The sequence below is a fragment of the Labrus bergylta genome, chromosome 10 (genome assembly GCF_963930695.1).
Source record: "Labrus bergylta chromosome 10, fLabBer1.1, whole genome shotgun sequence".
Classification (NCBI taxonomy): domain Eukaryota; kingdom Metazoa; phylum Chordata; class Actinopteri; order Labriformes; family Labridae; genus Labrus; species Labrus bergylta.
Genome location: NC_089204.1, coordinates 22,883,402 through 22,903,666, shown reverse-complemented (window position 1 = coordinate 22,903,666; position 20,265 = coordinate 22,883,402). Strand labels below are relative to the sequence as shown.

At 38.4% G+C, this 20,265-nt stretch overlaps 2 protein-coding genes and 1 long non-coding RNA gene across 3 annotated transcripts in view; 1 reads left to right on the top strand and 2 right to left on the bottom strand.

Moving 5' to 3' along the window:
* LOC114920175 (uncharacterized) overlaps positions 1 to 3,683 on the bottom strand; it is a 53,985-nt gene extending 50,302 nt beyond the window's left edge. The window contains exons 1-2 of the long non-coding RNA XR_003808477.2: positions 3,282 to 3,683; positions 547 to 617 (exon numbers count right to left, since the gene is read on the bottom strand). This is a non-coding gene — a long non-coding RNA (uncharacterized lncRNA). The remainder of the gene's footprint in view (positions 1 to 546; positions 618 to 3,281) is intronic.
* On the top strand, positions 2,811 to 8,474 carry cuedc2 (CUE domain containing 2). Its single transcript, XM_020630900.3, has 9 exons — positions 2,811 to 2,910; positions 3,718 to 3,803; positions 4,372 to 4,515; positions 4,642 to 4,703; positions 4,856 to 4,989; positions 5,107 to 5,274; positions 5,385 to 5,449; positions 5,643 to 5,703; positions 5,783 to 8,474. Exons 2-9 carry the CDS (start codon positions 3,730 to 3,732, stop codon positions 5,927 to 5,929), a joined length of 855 nt encoding a protein of 284 aa, XP_020486556.1. The 5' UTR covers positions 2,811 to 2,910; positions 3,718 to 3,729; the 3' UTR covers positions 5,930 to 8,474.
* Positions 8,475 to 8,564: 90 nt separating this feature from the next.
* Positions 8,565 to 16,363, bottom strand: hif1an (hypoxia inducible factor 1 subunit alpha inhibitor). The gene is made up of 8 exons (XM_020630922.2): positions 15,958 to 16,363; positions 12,842 to 13,092; positions 12,170 to 12,318; positions 11,940 to 12,085; positions 11,565 to 11,671; positions 10,950 to 11,013; positions 10,745 to 10,855; positions 8,565 to 10,435 (listed from the first exon to the last, which is right to left on the bottom strand). Exons 1-8 carry the CDS (start codon positions 16,240 to 16,242, stop codon positions 10,379 to 10,381), a joined length of 1,170 nt encoding a protein of 389 aa, XP_020486578.1. The 5' UTR covers positions 16,243 to 16,363; the 3' UTR covers positions 8,565 to 10,378.
* Positions 16,364 to 20,265: the final 3,902 nt, after the last annotated feature.

Here is a 20,265-nt window from a genome sequence, read left to right as displayed (position 1 = left end):
GTAGGCAAAGGATGCCTAAAACTTGAGTCAGTACAACTCAAGTGTAATCATATAACGACTGCATATTTATGGTAATAAACGCATGCGGCCGGGTGTATTAGTTAGTGATGTACAGTTTGCAGGATGTCCTCAGTGTCAGTTGTTAACGCACTGAGAAAACCGAGATGCTCTCCTGTGCTGTACATTGTACACGCTCTGCCTCGATACCTCAGCCCCACCAGTCTAGCCATGAGCTCAGGGTTGAAACAGAGTTCAGCCAAGTTGAGAATTGTTCTTGCTAGTTTTATCAGTGGAGTGTACCATATTTCCCCATGAAATACTACAGCCGGCAAGGGATACTGCCAAAGGAGCGGGGAAACAATTGAATGGGCATTAATGATTCACAGGTACATATCTGCTATAATACCAACACAGGCGGAGGTAACTGAGAGCAGGATCTGATGACATCATTGATGTTGCCTCAGATAACACCCTCATCATCAAGTATGTATGGATCTGGCAAAAGATATAAGATAATGTCCAAGTGAGAGTAGACTGTTTACTGACCTTGTGTAGGCTAGACCGGTGTTCAGAAACTGAGTCAGGAGTCCGTGATGAGCCGGAGAAAGCTTCAAAGTCTGTTGAAGGGAAAGACGAAACAAACGTGTTTGCTGTGTGTAACCTTTGCAGAGGATCATGAGAAGAGAATAAAAGTAAATTCTTAATGACAAATGTTTAAGGATATGTGGCTTTGTTGCCTTAAAACATCACATATATTATCACTGACCGACTTTAACATTATGTGTTAGATTTACATCCTCATTTATGTATGCCTGGATGGATGTGTGAAATAGCAAAATGAAAATGTTGGGACATCTAGTTTTTATTATGACAACTGCTTACAAGTAGCAGCAATTTAAACAATAGTAGGTAGTTTATATAGGCTACAGAATTAAGCTTAAATTATTGTTTATTTGTAATATAATGAATCATCTCAATCATCATTTCTGTTTGATTAAAATATGAAAAGTATGATGTTATGGCTGAGAAAAACTTGATGTCTTTGGTTTAAATGCCTTATTTTTAAGGTATCAAAAATCAACAGATATCCAGTTTTCAATGACAGAAAATCCTCATATTGGAGGAGATGAAGCGAGAAAGAATTTTTGTTTTTACAATGACTCAAATGTTAGACAACAATCAAATGAGTTACTGAGGAGAGACAACATCATAGTCTCTCAGAATTAGGCTATGTATTTGTCTGTTGCAACACAATTAAATGAATGTATTGCTCGAATAATAACATTTTTTCCTTCAATAGATAAGTTGATTCATCGGTTACATGGCTTATTGTTTTAGCACTGATGCTTCAGTGTCAAATGCAGTACTCAACTGTTGTGTTTTGTGGTTTTCTTTGGACCCTAATAAGAATTCTATTACTTATTTTTCTATATTTTTTTATTTAACCTTTATTTAACCAGATAAAGAACCCACTGAGATCAGGATCTCTTTCACAAGGGTGACCTGGCCAAGAGGTCAGCAGCACATGTCATAAGAACAGTTACAATGAAGTGACAGTATAGATTAACAACACAGTGTTTTCAATAAAAAAGAAAGTGCGGGAGCTGTGACACAACAATAAAACAACAATTTAAGATTTTAAAAACACAGTTCAATGGTCTCACGCTGTCTGTCCCTCAGGGTAGAACGGAAAGCTCCAAGTGGAATAAATTCAGGGAGTTTCAGTCTATTATCAGATTAATTTGAACACACAACACAAACACAGAAATACACACATAAACTTCTATATCTACTGGGAGAAAACCCCAATTGTGAGATTATAGCTGCACAGTTTATTGGAACCTGTCAGAACCTGAGCACAACCAATGGAACCTGAAAACACGCACATAAAGCAACATACAAAAGAACTCACAAAGACAACAATCAGACACACAAGTCCCTGAAAATAAAGTCCCCAAATGCAAAAACACAAAGGCACAAACAGACACACACACACACACACACACACACACACACACACACAACACCAATTAAAACACACAAGCTCACACAAACATTGTCGCATTAATTCCAATGAACTACATCACTACATCACTTTATTCTATCCATTTTATATCAGTAGTCATACAGTTCTGGTTACTTATTCCTGATGTTTCTTATCCATCATTGCACTACGGTCACTTTATTTATCTAATTTTTACCTTTACAGTTATATTGTATATATTAGTTCTGTTGTTCCATTATTCACCATGCACCTTATAACTTATCATTTAGTATTTAGCCTACTTGCACATAGCTCTGTATATATATATTTATTTCTCGTTTACTGCACATAGTTCTGTTTACATCTGGTCACTACTGCACATAGTTCTGTTTACATCTGTTTACATCTGTTAGTCCGATCACTGTCCACTTATATCTACTCTTTTTATATTTTGTATTTTTAAGTTAAGTTTAAGCTTTAAGTTGTATTTAAATTGACGCTTTATATTTAGGTTAAAATGTTTTGTTTACTTGCAATGTTGTTAATTTACTGCTCTGTGTGCCTTTGAATTGCCCCCCGGTGGACAAATAAAGTTTTTTGAATTTAATTTAATTTAATTTAATTTAATAATGAATTGAATTGAATTGAATAAAATAATAAATCCCCTTTTCGTTTGAAAAAAAATAATAATTCTACACAGCATTTCAAATCACACGTTTAAAAACAAACCTTTCATGAAGAAACCGTTTTTATATAATAACTTTAATAACCAGGCTGTTTACGATCACAGGAAGTGACGTCATGATGTTTTGAATCGTGCGGGCTAACAGCACGGATAGAGAGAAAGCCTGAGCAGCATCCCCCCCCCGCCCCCCCAACAACATTTGGGGAACACTTTAAACTTCATGTTCCTGTGATTTCTGACGGTGAGTTTTATTCTGTGTAAAAGTCGCTTTGATTTACGGAAGTGGTTAATCTGTTAGACGTCAGCTGGCAGTTGTTGTTGTTGGCTAACAAGCCCCCCCCGCCCCCCCACATGGCTAGCGCTTCTTTGCTAACAACCCTACTGTCATGTCTGCACAGAAATATGAAGATAGATGTTTATTTACTGTTGATGGACAGTCAGTGTCAATTTGAAGGGACTGAATGCATGATTTAGAAACGGTTTAGCTAATGAAAACGGAGCCTTCCCGTCAGTAATTAACCATTAGCGAGCTAATAAGTAGCATTTTGGTGATGTCCGGTTGTAATACGAGGAGTGGGCTGTTTGTGACGTCACTTTACGTGTTTAACTTACTTTGTAAAAGTGAAGACGTCGGGTGGCATCCCCCTCGACGATTTAGTGTAAGGAATCGTAGCAGCCTGGGCTTGGCCGACGTGTCAGGGGCAACTTTGCAGAAAACACACTTAAACAGGTGAAGGTCGGCTCTGTTGTCCCAGCATGACGTCACAAGATGCTGCAGCGCCAGCCAGCTTTCACAACCGATGCTTTCATAACCAATGCTTTTGTAACATGCTGTGCCATATTTGGTGTGTAGATGGCAACTGCTGTGTTTGGTTATTTAAGGTGTAAAGATAGTTCTGCTGCTGCATGGTGCAAGTGCCTCGACCATCCTGCACTCATAACTCAGTGTTCCCTTCCTTCACTCTTATAACTCAGTGTGTCCTGCACTCTTATAACTCAGTGTGTCCTTCCTGCACTCTCATAACTCAGTGTTTCCTGTACTGCACAGTGGGAGAACGCAATGGACCTCCACAAGATCATCCACAATGCGCTGCACGAATTTATCCAGACTTTTATTCCCGATGCGGATCTCAGGTAAAATAACCATCCCATTGTTTAAGCCTTCTTACAAAAAAAAGTCTAGTTCAGTCGGAAATTTTGTTTATGTTGATGTGGTTTCCCTTGTTGTTGATGTGTTTGATGATGAAGAAAATTCGCCGTTGAGACTGACTTGCTTTCAAAATTATTTATTAACAAGATGCAGAATCACTGAACACGTCTGCCCAGGAGAGTCATGAAGCCAATAATGATCTCTCTCGAACATACAAATGAGAGTGCTATTTATACATAATGCCACAGGACACATGAGGACATCTGTTTCCTGTTTTTGGGCAACTCTCTGGACACAGAGACCCCATTGTATACATTCCACTGTGGGGGATCCTGTCTTAGATTTAAGGATGTCCGGGTAACTCGAGGAACAACCCCTTAGGGCAAACATTCAACTGAAGGGGATTCCTATATCACCTCAGATAAAAATACTTTCCAGATGTGTGCGTTATACAACTTAAAGTATCAGTATATTATCTCTGTCCTAGATATTTAAGACACTTCAATGTATCAATAGTAACTCCGTTTTTGTTTTTTTTTACATTCAATGCAGCACGCTGGATGATGTTCTTCTGTCTTACATCACTGGAGTCTTGGAGGATCTTGGCTCTCAGCAGGGTGTTGAGGAAAACTTTGATGTGGAGGTCTTTGGAGAGATGCTAGAAGCTTATATACCTGGCTTTGCCGAAATTGAGAGGTAAACAGACTGTCAAACCATTATCTCTTCCAAATCGTGTCATATTGATGTTAAAAAGGACCAGGTCACTACATGAATTACTTTGTCGTTTGTTTTTTTTTTATACACGTTATTTTCATTTTGCAGTGTCAAGGTCTGTGAGATGATGTTCAGCCTGGCTTCAAAACTCGCCACTGCACGGATTACAGGTAGTGCTCGTGTAATTGATGAGAGTGTTTACCTTTTTGGAAGTGATTTCAAAATATGTTTAAGGAGTCATGACAACAAAGTGTCACTCATTTAAGATGTGGATCATCTTAAATATTTTATACCACTGTGTGCTGATATGTGTCCACTCTAGCTGATGAACAAAATGGTGTATCTAAAGCAAAGACAGAAGAAATTTCACTGAAACTGACCACCATGTCGACTGAACCTCCACCTGGAAGAGAAACGCAGTGCCTTAAAAATCAGACAGAGGGCGCCACTGCCAAGGTTAAAATATTCCTGATGCGTTTTAAACATGGATACTATAAGTCTACATAGGTACATTTTGTGTAATTTGTGTTTTTCAGAATTATAAGTCATGTATAATGTTGTGTACCTTTCCAGCTACCAGTGTCTGAGTGGGAGGCTCAGGAGCAGCACCTCTTGGAGATGTTTCCAAAATGCAGTCTGTCTGAGGCTCGCAGTGCTCTGTCTATTGCCAAAGGAGACATGGAGGAAGCTGTGCGCCTTATCATAGAGGGCGACGTCCAACTCAGCCCATCTCCTCTTAATGTGAGTCCCAGCTACACACGGACACGCTTCATTTAAATTAATGTTTCATTTTAAGTGCTGCCTTAATCGTGTCTGTCAGCAGTCAATTTAAAGGCATCCTGTTGTTGCAGGTCAACCAAGGGAAGAGTATTCCCCCCCAGGCAGACCACAAACTTAAAGAGAGCATCCTTGAAAAGTGAGTAATATGTCTATCTTGCTGCGGAGAGCAGGACTTGCCTTACTAGTTTTATTGTTGTTAAAGACTAGTTTGATTCCCCCCAAAGGGATTTTAATATTCTTAGGGAAGCTGGAGGGAGAATCTCTCTGGGAGTTTGTTTCTGTACATAGAATGAAAATGTTTTTATTTCTACCATGTATAATGTCCATAGGTACATGTTAGTGGACAGGGAGGATGACAAAAAAACACACCGGCCTGTCGCCCCCAAAGATGTAAGCCTTCGATTATACTCCAAATTCCCAGTGTAGCTTCAAGACAGCTTCATTCAATAAATTTGTATGATTGTTACAGGCTCCAAAGAAGCTGGTTCGTTACCATAGTAACCAGGTGGTCACCACAAAAGGGGAGCGATATCAGCTCGTTAACACCAACGAGACAGAGGACATGAAGAAGACGTATGTCAACCTCAAGCCTGCAAGAAAGTACAGATTCCATTGACGACCAGCACAACACTGTAAGAGCAGCTACTGACGTTTTTTGTTTACACTATTTATAATTTATTCTGTTCATTTAGCCTGAGTTTGTGAGATTGTTTTTCCCCTAGTTAAGGGCGGTGTTTGTTAGCGAGTCAGTGGCTTATTTTTCTTTCAATTCCTTACCATTAAATGCCTTGGTTGAAACTTTAAATTACTGTAGTGTTTCAGTTGCATTGCTTTTCATTTCTTTGAGAGCTTTTGGAGAACTGTGCGATGTTCTGGTGTGGATGTTGTGACTTGTGTTCTGGTTTGTGTAACAGCCTAACCTCTCTACTTTTTGCCATCTCAGCAGGTCTGATGTTGCACTGACAGTGTTGATATTTTAATGTCTAAACCTTTTTTTTTTATCTTGCTGTTTTATCTTCTTTTGCTTTTTTTTACTTGTACTTTTCTCAATGAGTCACGTAGAGATTCATGACCACAATAACAAAGATGAGTCCGTTATTATCCATAAATATGTTCTAGTGGTGCTGTAACGTTTTTTCTGGACTAGACAAGCCGCAACATCGTTTTGTTTTTTGTTTTTACATAAAAAATCATTGATGCCAATTTGAATTAAAGATCTATTTTTACATCATACAGACAGTGCAGTGAACAGGTTTGGTCAAGCCTTGTGTTTTGGACAGTTTGTTGTGCTACAAAAGGGTTTTGAAATGAACCTGCTAACATTGAGCTGTTTTTTTACTGTTATGTATCTTCACTTAAGTATTTGCTATGCCACTTACTGTGTTGAACACTTCATAGGACTAATGATGAACCGACATCACTGTTTACTTGCAAAGACTAGACTATAGCTGTTTTCACACATGCAGTCCTAAACATTTTAGACAATTTCAGCCTGCCTCCCCCTGAAATCTTCTTGAGTATCTTGTTCACTCGGCTCTCATAGAGGGAAGTTTTCACTGTCAGACAGGGAGGGTCTAAGGAGTAGGCAATATTTTAATATTTTGGCAAAATGGCAGACAAGCAACAGAGTGCAATGCAATGATGACATTGTTTGCCTTTTTTTTTTTAACAGTGCTACATGTAATTGGACTTATTCATGAGCAGAAACATAATGAAGAAGTTTCACTACGTGCCTGAAGATTGCATTGGTCACATCGGCTCACGCGACCTCATAGGAAATTTAACACGGGGGCTGGCAGGAATAATTCAGTTTTAAGTCGGGGTGAAAAATTCAGCGGTTTCTGTTCACACTTGCTGCTCAGCCAGATAATTTCTGCTAAATTTCAGGAGCTTTGTGCACGTGTGAATACAGCTAATTGCTCAGTGCATGATTTAGTTGAACTCAGTTTGAGTTATCTGGATTCAGCTGAACTGTTTTTCTTTGTCTGTGTTGCAGATTAGAGCAATATAGTCCTCGTCCTTATTGCTGTATTCACCTACATGATTATTCAAAATGTATTTTAAGTCCCCATTAAATGGAACTTGGAGAGTATCTGACTGCCTTGTCGTGAACCAATCACAAGATAGAAGGCGGGACATAACGTTGGGATCAGTTTAGTTGGATTGAATTGGTCAAGTAATAAGTCAACGGCCCTAAGTGCAGGACGAGTCATCAGACATTTGAAACATTTCACAGAAAGAGAAAATACGGTTATTTTAGATGTAAAAATACCCAGATAATGCTTTATTGAAATGTGTTTATATATTTCATGGGAACTGTAACTAAAGTTTTGTTGCTTAGAATAAGTGAAAAGCCGTGGGCAGCATAGGAGGTTAAATATTTGTGACACAACTGGACCCTGACAACTCAAGCGTACTGTACTTATTTTGACATGCCTTAAATGAAACTGTATTACTCAACATTTATAGAAAACACTGTGTCTCTACCTGCAAACTCTTTTGTAGCATAACATACTGACCTCACAGGGGGTTTACAAACTGTTACGGCACTGTTATCTTTTGGCATAATGAAGAAGACTGTGGTCGCCCCATAAAGGTCAAGCATGATGACATGCTGCTGGAGGACTTGATCTCAAAGTGATTTCCTAAAGCACTGCTTTATTTTTGATATAGATGTTTAGATTTTCAAAGTCTCCTGCTTCTTGTAAAGAGGCCTGTAGTGTGTTTTCAGGTAATGTATACATGATGTTACTCAAGTGTTCCCTTATCAGAACTCCATGCATCTCATCTGTGCTGTGTGGATTTTTGCTTCGCTTGTGACTGTTAGTTGTGAATATTTGATTATGATTGATTCGTTAGTTATATAATAGGATCAATTGATTGGTTAGTTTTCATTACTATTTGTGTTTCTCTGCATCCATTTGGAGCAGCTATAAGCTATTGTTTTTGAGTGGTGGTGTATTATAGTTTTCCTGACTGTAGGTGTAAAACAATGGAGTGTTATTACCGATACTTGTCATCATCAGAAGCAATGTTGTCTTTAATAAGAATATGATGGCGTTATTGTAAAGCTTGAATGGATAACTTCAGTTCAACCCTGCGCTTTGAAAAACCTCTGACGCACAATTTATAGAAAATAAAACTAATTTTTGTAGATCGTTCATATTGTATTCTTTGGAGTATTTACTGACGTTACTAAAGCAACAAATCTTTCACAGCTGTGTGTGTAAGAAATGAATTTTTTTTAGAAGTTCTTCAGAACAAACTTTAATAAGAGGAACAAGGATATTACATAATGTATGTTCAACACAATCATTCAGCAACACAAGCACGCCTCTATCTCTATGAACCCTTGTCAGTCCAAACTTTAAAGCTGTTTAATGCCAGATTGGAGGCAAACATTTTGACCATTAAATAAAAACTCAAGAATCATGTGCCATGCGATTGTTAGGCAAGGCACATACAAGTCAACAGTTTAAACCAAGCAATAGAGAGAGATGACAGACTCTATTTTGTACACAGATGTGACCACAATCGAGCAATTTGTCAGAAAGAGGTCTATATCAGCAATTTAGAACCTAAATCCTAAAATAAACAAAAGCCGTGAAACCAAGCAATCTTTTGAAGTGCTAGCTATTTCTAGTTTGTAGTCCACAATGAACTCAAATTAAGTTGTCTGATGAATCCAATATGGAGATATCCATAGACTGGTTTGGCACATGCTGCACAACTTTAAGAATCACTCTCCTGTTTTTGTTAATGTACATTTTTAACAGTTTAACCGAGCACTTGGATGTCTTCACAATATGGCTGCATGGTAATTAAATAGAGAAGCATTTCCGTCACTCTACAGTAATCATAGGAGCAACTGGCTGTACAGATTCCTACACATTGCAGCACTGGATTGTATCCTCTCAGCATACTGAATATCTGTGTTGTAGCAGTGTAGTGCATGAACCAGGTAACATTACACATCAAGCTTAGCATGCAGCTGCAAACTTGACCACTAGATGGTGCATTGAAACGGCTGATACATAAACTACATCCCAGCAGAATGTTCTACATCAGTTGATAATTAATAACATTAAAAGTCTTTCAGTAAAACAGTTCACTTTAACCAATTTTAGACACTTAAGAGTTGTAAGCATCACACTCCCAACAAAATATTGCCTGTAAAATCTTTGATTATTTTCTGTCATAATAGTAACTTACAGTATTTTCCTTAAAGTTTTTACTTTAACTGTATTTGAACCACAAATAGCAGTATGTCCTTTATTTTAAGTGCCCTCTCAAGTAAGTGACTAGTACACAGGGACACACACGAAAGTCCTTGAAATATAATAAAAATAAAGCATAAATAAAACACAAAGAAATCACTCAGCTAAAATAATATAGCTGCAAGCTGTCACATATTTCTTAAAGCAATATGACCCCCCCCCCCCCTTCTTATCACACCCACTCATTGATTGATCATGATCCATCACTCTACTTCTGTTTTGAACAAAAAATCCTTGCTGATCCCTCCCTTCAAACGTGCAAGTGGGTGTATAGATGCCACCAACAAGAGCGGCCATCTTCAGAAGGTTTGAATATAGATGTGATAAAGATGGAGAATAATTTCATTCCACATTTACTTATCAACCCGAAAAAGTGGCATAACATGTATATGAGGAACGTCCTGTATTTCACTGATGTGTGCTCTATGATTAATACCCTTTAACTCATCCATTAGTGGTCAAAACACTGAGGTTGTTCCAAACGTACCAAACCCAAACCTCTACTGACGGGATGAGAAAATACACCCACATACCGATTAGGTTGAAGTATGTGAATAGAGACTTCAGTCAAATTAGACCTCTTCTTCAAATACATAAAGGATTCTTCAAGTAGGGTACATCCCCATGTTAGATTTTCTTCTGTGATCATATTTGCAATAACCATGGCACTCGATGACTGAAGCACAATCGTTTCAAGATGGCTGCAAGGTTGGTACTAAGCTCAAAAGTCAAAATGAGCGATTACACACGCAGCAGTCTCTTTCCCGAAGCTTTAAGGGTGGTGGGCTCTAACTGAGATCCTGATCATATCGCCCATTAATCATCGTTTTCAGTAAAGGTCCAACCTGCAGAAAAAAAACAAAGACTCTTGGTTAGTGTAAAATACTTCTGTCACATCACTTTCTTCCCTCACACTCCCTGACTACATGTTTCCTCTGTACTAAATCAGGTAGGCCATAAATATTCACAGTAATTAGGTTGCTGGAAGGGTCAGCATGCCCGAGGGATTTCATGTAACAGGTGACCCAAATGTGGATCTTTTTTGATGTTCTAGAAACGGGCAGTGTGACTTTTATGAGTGACTTCAAAGGGTTTGCGGGTTTGACGAGGTTGTAAAGCAAAGCGGCTATAAAAACACAAGCAGGTGTTTTTACCTCATGGGGGTTTCCAAGTGCTTCTCCGAGCATCTTCTCAATATTTCTCATGATGGCCACCTTCTGATGAGCTCGCAGGGGGTATTCTATCCTCTTGGGTGTGGGGGCACCCTGAACAAAAGAGTCAATCAGGACAGGTGAGTTATCACCGTGGAAACGTGTGGTGGGACAAATGTAAAGGCTGCACAGACTCAAACGTGCGTACTTTGTACCAGAAGTTTACAGTGATGGTCACTCCACCGTTCAACAGTGATTCAATGTGATGCCACCTGAAGAAAGAAGAACAACACAAACACCCTGATTTGTATAACTTATTATTTTAAATGTAAGCATTAAGATCATTCAGAAAAGTACACACAGTATGAGCAAGGGGAGAAAAAGAGGTGGTAGGACAAAGTAAGAATAGAAAAGTCAAAGATCTACTTTGGGACAAGAAGCAGTGTCAGCAGGTAACACAAATGCTCTGTGCTTGAACTTAGAGATGAGAATATTTAAGAGCTCACATAATTCTTGAGTCACCAAACTAATATACAAAGATCAACAACAACTACAGATTTAAAGGTCTCTTTAAATATTTTTGAAAGGAATTGAAGATGTTGGAGGAAGGTGCTTCAGGTTGTAGATGCTTTGAGTAATAACTTTTCTTCTCTGTGACTCAGGACATGTGGATCCGTGTCTGTAGTTGCTCTGTGTCGAATGTGTAAAAAATAAAAATGTACACTGAAATGTAGAGTGCATTTAAAACACACACTGGCACCGCATCCCAAAGAATCTTTGTCCTTTATATTTCTACAAAAAGCTCAAACAGACGTTCTCTTACCAGTACATGGGGATGTAGAGCACATCTCCTGGACCCACGACAGCCTCATAGCCAACAACATTTTTAAAATTAGGAAACTTCTCAAAATCAGGGTTATCAAAATCAACCTGTAAAAGAAAAAACAGATGAATTGCACAATACATCTGCCTTTATTGACTGTCAACCGTTCATCTTTCTCCCTTCTTTCCAATATTGATTTAAAAATCCTTCTCATATTTACATCTTTATCTTAAGTTACATAAACCAACAATCTTTAAAAGGACATACTATAATACTATAATGGTCTTTTAAAGAGCTTAACTGTTGATTATTAGCACTCTATTTACTAAACTACATCACAAGTATGCTATTCCATGGTGAGGTTCTTTGGCTTACCTGGCTCTGTCTGTCACAGGGGTGGTGCACAGGGTATGAATAAAGACACTCAAACTGGTCTGGAGGAAACAGGAGGCATCTCTTATGGCCTTTGATTTGTGCAAAGAAGTTCTGCTGCTCGTCGTAATGAGCTGGCGTCACATTGCCTATGATCAAACAATATTAAAAGGTTGTGTGATTTGTGTGAAAACATTGCAGACAGAAACGTTATGACTGTGAGACACCCTTACCCTCCATGCCTATGAGCAGCAGGTTGGATGTCAGCTGTCCCCAGTTTCTCTTGGCTTGCTGCTTGTTGATCCAGTTCCAGTTGAAACCAAGGAAGTCAACAACTATTTTCTTCCCCACTGTGTCATTCAGGGTCTGCTGCAGATATACCCTTCAAATGACATGTCAAATCTATGAGCGACTTTGTTCTACAACCTGAAACATGTTGCAGTGCAGCTAATATAATGTAAAAAATAATAATAGCTATAAATGCATACAGGAATCAAGAGTATATACATTTTTTTGCAGACTACTTCTACGCCTTTAAACGAAGATCAACAGTATGACACTGAAGGAAGTGGACATAGTTAATGCAAGTAGATAACTGAGATTGTGTGTCAATGAGTCATCTTTTGTAGGTGATCTGTGTGTGAGCCGCCAGGACAAGTCGGGTCAAATTAACAGGCTGTGTTTATGCTTAGTCATCCACTCCACTTTCCTGTGCTGCATTACATGTCATGAGAGAAAACACCCTTTTCTGTCCAGCACAGCTGCAACACAGTCACATCTTGTTCCTGACACTTGCAGGTATTTGCCTGTTCAAGCATCAAAGACGAGGCCAAGCTCAGTTAATATGAACACATCTTTGTCATACTGATGTCCAATTAAAATGCCTCTTTAAATCTATATCTTACCTTTCTTTTCCTCCCATTTCCTCTGTCATATGCATTTTATCCACAAATTCTGAGAATTTCATTTCCATTCGTCGAGACTTGGGGACAAAGTTCTCAAAAAGAGACATTTTTTTCTCATCATAGTAGAGGAATTTGTGGTCTTCCGCAGTGTAAACAGAGAAGTCTCCATTTCCAATGTTTTCCTGGAGGTAAGCAATGTCCCATTTGAGAGCTGGATACACAAGGTTTGTATCTGTTAAAACCACCGGTTCCTGGAACAGATAACGAAAACATTTCTATGAAACAATACAACAGAAAAAAAACATTCATTTCAAATTAATTGGCTTACACACAAAACCAAAAAAAACAGGTCTGAAAGGAATAATGCACTGAGTGAGGCTCATTGAGAGTCTGCCGTCTCTTAACTGGAAGGTAAAGGGTTCGATTTCCCAGCTCCTGAAGCCACAGGTCCAATGTTTCCTTGGCCAATAATCAATCATCATCTCATGACTTTGCTTTTTTTTTTTTTGCAATTACTAGAAAAAAAAAAAAAAAAATTGCAGATACATCCACTTCACCAGCATTATTTCTATTTATAAATATACTCAAACAGTGGAACCAAATCTGAACCTCAGGAGAATTGTCCTTTAAAACGCAATTATATTCTTATGAATTACCTAAAAACACATCCTGCATGCTTTCTATGCGGATTTGGTCGCAGCAAAACTACAGTGCTATTTCTATTTCTGCCTTGAATCACTTCTTTAAACAATGCTGAACGTCAATCCCAGCAAACACCAGCGCAGTACAGTTTATGGCAGTTAACACACTAAGCTCCGAGGGCTACGTGACAAACTGAACGTACACCGGTGCCGAGCGCGCTCCCGCTCCCCTGTGTCTCACTGCACAGGCTCGAGCTTTCACTTTCGTCGGAGAGGCTCGCGGAGTCCCTGCAGCCGTGGAGAGTTAATACAGACCACGCAAACGACTTATTTAACATGAGTCGTTTGACATGCAGCTTCGGGGTCTTTTTGTGTCTTTACAGCTGCCATCAAAAGAAACAACCGACCCTCAAACGGATGCTCTGATTACTTTGGAAATCGATAGTTCTTGTGCTGATTTTAAACTCGGCTTATTATTTAATGACTAAACACCTCTTTATGTCGAGTCCCACACTAGAACAGTGTGTACACAAAGGTTTGATAGGAGTTTAATACGGATGTTTTGACTGTGTCAACGCACCACATTTGCACTGATCGACTCTGTTTTATTAAAACACTGTCGTTAGAAGTGTTTGAGAGTATTATCTCCGTTGAATGAGGAAAACAAACTCCTCCTAATGTGAGTCATAACCAAACAGTCTTTAGGGTAAAACACACATGATGTTCATCTATAAACTAATGTTCACCAAATAACAGCTCACTGCACATGGATAGTTTTCAATATTCCCATTTATTGTTTTTTAATCATTTAATATCAGCTTGTACTAATGATGGGACTATAACACTGGAGGTAAATTGTTGGTATTTTAATTATGATTTTGGATAATTGTGAGTATCCCAACATTTGTAACTTACAAAAGTGTTCAAGCTCATCAATGTTACTGTCCTGTATTTACTCATTTACCCATTATTTATCTATGCAGGGGACCCTATTCATTATTTGATTGTTGTTACTTGATAAGTAAGTGTACAGCATTAATTGTCTTTTTTTTCCTCCAGGGAATTTGTGACATTAAAGTATTTGACCAATCCCAACAACAAGCCATATTAATGCAAAGGCCTCTGAATGGTTTTTTGATTAAAACATTTTGTCTGCATAATCCCAAACCAATATTACACAGGTAAGCAGACTTTAAACACCTAAAAGCTGGAAATTGCTCACTAATAATGGCAAATGAACAGCCTAGTTAATTGATTGAAGAAAAAAGATTTCTCCATTCAAAACGCATTTCCAATTTTTCTGACAACAAATTCAGTTAATTCTCATTGTTCAGGGTGTCACATTAAAACTAGTTATGTTTGTTTTTTAAATAACAAAATAATTTTGCTTTTCTCAGCACATTAAACAAGTTCTATACCTGTTCAAAGATGATTGTAAGTTATTCACTTTACTTGACTCTTGTTTGAAAATCACAACAAGACCATTGTGCTATACTGTTCTTATAAACAAGTTCCCCCAGAGCTGAACAGGATAGCTTTGTGTTTAATCCACTGATCCAAATCCAGGTGGAGAAAGAAAACCTGATCTGTGTAAAGAAGCATGATACAATAATTAAATTACTTTAGAAATGTATGAATGTGGTTCATCCATGCAATATATTGGTAGTCATATAATTATGGCACACTTAAAATACTTCTGAATCGAGCCAGGAACTAACATCAACATGCATTACTGAAGTAGTTTCTTATCAAAACACAAACAATAAATGTGACTCATAAATGACATTAATAACACACATGGGTGCAAAGCCCATTGCCATCTGGTCAAATCTATTAATAGATCCACATGCTGATTTTTCTCCTAAACAGGTAAAGCAATAACATAAGTCGAGATATCGTTATAGAAACAGTTTTAACATGAGTCAAACATCATGAAAAAGGGACAAAGGCAAAATATCTGAAGTAAGATGACTGATTAAATTACAAGAATCGCTGTAGATTTGCAGTTTCCTCATGCTGTCACCCGTTTACAGACAAAAAAAAAACACACTTGATTTACTGCATGTTGTAGGCTTCTGGTCATTTAATATAGAGTAAAAACGTGGGTTTCTCATGTAAGACAACTTACTATTAGATGGGTATTATATCACCAAAGCAGCATTTTAAGGGCAAAATCCTGATATCAGAGAGATTGAACTGAAAGGGCATTGAATTGAATGATTAAGTTCAAACAACTTCTTAATTATTTTTCATACTTGGAGAACTTAACATTAAAAATAGAGCCACTTGAGTGCAAAAATAGGGACAAAGACCAAACTAAGCCAACCTATTATTATAAACAGCTCACTTTCAGTTTCAACGCCCGCTGAAAATAATCAAGACTCTAATGAGCCAAAATCATTTTCAAGCTTATGCACCTCACCTCACCTCACCTCACCTGTTCAACCTTTACGCACACTGGGTTGGCTTGTTTACCTCATTGTTTATTAGCATCTCTGCTCTGGGGTCCGTGTGAGACAGCCTGGGAATGGGTTTGGTTGGGAAAGAATATTTTCGGAACTGAGACTCGTCCCAGCCCCGGTCGTGGACGCCAGGGAAAGCGGCGCCGCCTTCGCTCGTCGCCGGGTCAGCCTCCGCGACGGTCGCCGCTGCCATGGTCGTCGACGAGCTCCGTCCTCTTTGCAATGAAACAACCAGAGACTTGGCTTTCCTGCTGGACTCTACCCTGTTATGCTCCAGGGACAGCGGCGGGGGTCTCATGCAAGCTTCCCCATTCACATTTACTGCATGTATCTGCTCCGTGCAAACGACAGCGGCCACTCTGCACGGTTCTGTTCCGTGTAGCTGTTTACACACCGTGGTTGACAGCCACAAAACAAACGACGCAAAAAGAAAGGAAACACTTCGACAACCTAATGCGCACAATCCAAGACAGCGACGCCTAGCCCACTGGGTTAGTAGTTGCACATGTTGTAAGACCTGCTTTTTACCACAAGAGGGAGCCAGCGTACTTGTTTTTTCTTGCAGAAAATCAGAAGTCAAACAGGCAATGAAACACTGGTGCCAAATTAGAAGTTATGATGATAAGCAATTCTTTAAATCTGGATTGCAGATGTATGTAACATAGTTTTAATAACATAATAACATAATCAACTCTAAATCAGGTGTTGTCTGATGAGTAAAACAAAAACACTATGATTTACTAATAAAATAATCATAACCGGAAGCACTAACACAAAAAAGTAATACAAAATGATGTAGAAAATCAATATTAAATGTTGTATAAAAGGATTCTCTGAGTTTGCACGCTAAAAGCTGCATGCAGGTGTTGAGGTCATATTAAAGATTACTCAAGTGCTGTACTAACAGCTTACATGCAGACGTTACTTAAGGAGAGAAACATCACTTGAACCAACTTCACTTTACCTTTGTGGTCAGTCTTTATTCTATCACTCTTTTGATTGTTTTGTTTACATTTACTGCAGTTAACATTGATCTACTTTTGTCATTTTTGCACAGTCTTGCACTCTTTGTACCGCTGCTCATGTTTACATTTGAAGCAGACATACTGTAAATGGTTACACATGTGCATCTCATGTAATCTTATGTATGTCAGTGTACTTTTAGTCTGAGGTTCGTTGCACTGTGCTGGTTTCTGTAAGGCACCCTAGTCCTGGAGGGACACACGTTTAATCCCACTGTGGATGAAATGAAATAAAAAAAACAGATTACCATCCACAGAAATATTCACATTTTTCCAAAATCTTTATTTCACAGTAATGTCACGAGTTACTTTTCAGATTTTACATAAAAAATGTATAAATCTGTAAAGTATGACAATATTTCTTAGATTAAACAACACAAGACGTTACTTAACTTTTACAAATGGCAATTAATTTAGATACTGACATTTAATTACATTCAATACAATTGTTTTTATCAACATGTATAGTGATAAAACAGCATAACAGGGGTCATTCTGTTAAATAATTAATCTCACATTTATAAGTACTTTTTGCTAGTCATACTTATAATTATATTGTACACATGCTGGATTTGTCGTAGATGTTGGTTTCACTATTTGAACTGAAGTAAACCATCCGATGTGATACCTGTACAGTAGGAAGCCGTGATCGATTAGGTTAAATACACATCACAACACGTTCTCTCCCTCTTCTTCTTTTCAAGTAGTGGCAATGAAAGATTAAGCAAACATTGTTGAAATCCCCAACCAATAATTAACTTTTGTTATCACTGCTTCAGCATAATCATATTGATTATACACTGATTGTTTCCTCAGCAGATAACTGTGTACACTGTACCTTGCTCAGTGGACTGATCAGCTGATGGAGCCTGGCTCTGTTTTGTCAGCGAGTGGAAGTGAACTAGATGGAGAACATCTTATCAAGATTATCTTCACTTTGATCATTGCTACTCTTTTTTAAGAGGTCCAAAAGCTCTCCTTGAATTTGCTCTAAAAACCTGACACATGCCGTATGTTTTCTCTTGAGTCAGGCTTTATCAGCAGATTTCCACAGCAGAGACTAGTACGGCTCCCTGCTGGGTTTCCCATGTTCTGAGTTTCCTGTGCTGATCAGTGAGCTGAGCTGATCCCTCCGATGCTCCTCTCTCTCTCTCTCTCTCTCTCCATTCTTTCAGCTGGGAGATCGACCACCCGGGTGTGTCTCAAGAAGCTGCTATCTCCATCCCGCTGATAGTAGCAAACACATACACAACCACCGTCTCCTTCCCAACAGATTCACTGCTGTCAAAACAAAGACTCTCTGGAGGAGCTACAGTTACCATGAAACACTTTCCTGATTTCTGCTGCAAACATTCACTTTCTAATTGAGCATGTAGCCATGATATGACTGGAGAATACTCGTTTTTACTGAAGTAGATATACAGATACTTTTGTGATTCAAAAAAAAAAAAGTCCTGATTAAAAGTAGAAGAGCTGATCAAACTACTCTTCTAAAATGTAGTAAAAAAGAAAAAGGAAAACACTCTGAGATGTACTCAGTAAAACGTAATAAGAAGCCGCCTGAAGGACATTTCTGCCGCGTGTTTTAGTGCAAAATTAACTGAACCTCAAAGAGTAGTTAACCAAAATCATGCAATCTTACAATTAAGTTAAAGAACACCCAAAATACTTTTAATAAATAACCACTGAAACAGAGAGTAAATCAAGCGTTGCCTGCAGAGTGTAACAGCCAATCATAGTGCTCGAGTCAATAGATTTGAGTTTTTTTCTTTCTTAACAAGAACAAAACAAGAGCTGAACTTTGCCCCAAATATGCAAATCAGTTTGGTAGGCAGTGTCTCATTGCTCTGAATTTGCTCTGACATTGCCTGCAGTAATTGCTGGCATATTTATCGTGCATGTGGCTACATGTCTTTTCTCACGATTCACACAAAGTCACATTCACTAGACGCCTCTTCTCCACAATGGAGTTTCCCTCTCTTTTATTTGAAAATCCGTCTTACATAGTTTAGAGGAAAGTGAAAGGCACTGATATAGTTCATCCATCTTAATGTTTAGAGGGAAGTGTGGAGAACGGTGCAATATGTAGATAATGAATAAATTCAAGCTTTAAAATGAACCCGTTTTCAGAGTGACTTGAGGAGAAAGAAGTGATAGCAGAGATAAAATGTATGGGTAGAGGTAAAAAGTTGGGATGCCGGTGCATGGCCTAGTGATTCGTTCATGCGCCCCATGTACAGAGGCTACAGTCCTCAAAAGCGGGCAGCCCCGGTTGGAATCCAACCAAATCATTCCCCACTATCTCTCTCTCCCTGATTTTTGACTCTATCCGCTGTCCTGTCTGTCATAAAGGCGTAAAAGGCCCCAAAATAAATCAATAAAAAGAAGAATTAATACGTTTTTTGAAAAATAAACACTCAAGTAAAGTACAAATTCCTAAAAAAGCTTCTTTCTTAAAGCTCCTATCCTGCTGTCTTCAAACAGTCAAATGTACCACTCAGCTTTTCTGTGGATAATGTCAAAAATAAAGGCTGTTACTGCAGTGCGCTGTTAATCACGTTGTCTGACACCTACCCCCTGGCAGCAGTTTTAGACATGAAAAACAACTTTAAAGAAGAAAGCAATCGTTATGCTGATGGTTTTGTTCATCTTTGTCGCTCATAAAGAAGCAACAGAACTCATTTCAGTCTATTTCCTAACCAACAGAAATCTCCTCATAGGAGCTTTAAGTACACTTAGTATGTGTGCTTTGTGACTTGTAGCTAACACAACTTACAACTCGTCGCAATGATTGTTAACAAATGGACATTTTGTTATAATACACATTACAAAAGATTCTTCTAGTTTGGTTAAACACTTGCTGGACGTCCCTCTCCTCTGTTACTCATCTCTAATGGCTTTCTCTCACATTCACACTGACCCTCGCCCCTTTAGGTGTTGTAGGTCCAGAACCCCTAAGCCATAAATCCTATTAGTCGAGGAATTTCTGAAGCATTATTAAGTCGTTTTCCCATCTTCTCATTGATTGCATTGTCACTCGCTACCTGAGAGAAATCTGCTGCATGCGTGTATTCATTTCTATATGTCTAAATTCAATGTTTGAGAAATAGATGCATAGCCTGAAAAGTTTCATTGTGAGTAAAGAAAAACAAACTCTGCTTCTGTTGAAAAGTCAAAGTTTGATTTCCACCTCTCTTTTAATGCTTGCCGTCTCTAAAAGAAGACAGATTTCAATCAATAACCTGTGTTGTTTTGTAGAAAAGTTCAAACTGGTTAAAACAGGTTACTTCAAACCCTTT

Bases quoted from the DNA above. Each gene is read 5' to 3' on its own strand.
- cuedc2 (XM_020630900.3), top strand. From the start codon at position 3,730: ATGGACCTCCACAAGATCATCCACAATGCGCTGCACGAATTTATCCAG. The intron at 4,516-4,641 runs GTAAACAGACTG...TTCATTTTGCAG, and splicing joins GGCTTTGCCGAAATTGAGAG to TGTCAAGGTCTGTGAGATGA. The intron at 4,990-5,106 runs GTTAAAATATTC...GTACCTTTCCAG, and splicing joins CAGAGGGCGCCACTGCCAAG to CTACCAGTGTCTGAGTGGGA.
- hif1an (XM_020630922.2), bottom strand. From the start codon at position 16,242: ATGAGACCCCCGCCGCTGTCCCTGGAGCATAACAGGGTAGAGTCCAGC. The intron at 11,014-11,564 runs GTAAGAGAACGT...TTCTTTCTTCAG, and splicing joins CTCTACATCCCCATGTACTG to GTGGCATCACATTGAATCAC. The intron at 10,436-10,744 runs GTAAAAACACCT...TTTTTTCTGCAG, and splicing joins CACTTGGAAACCCCCATGAG to GTTGGACCTTTACTGAAAAC.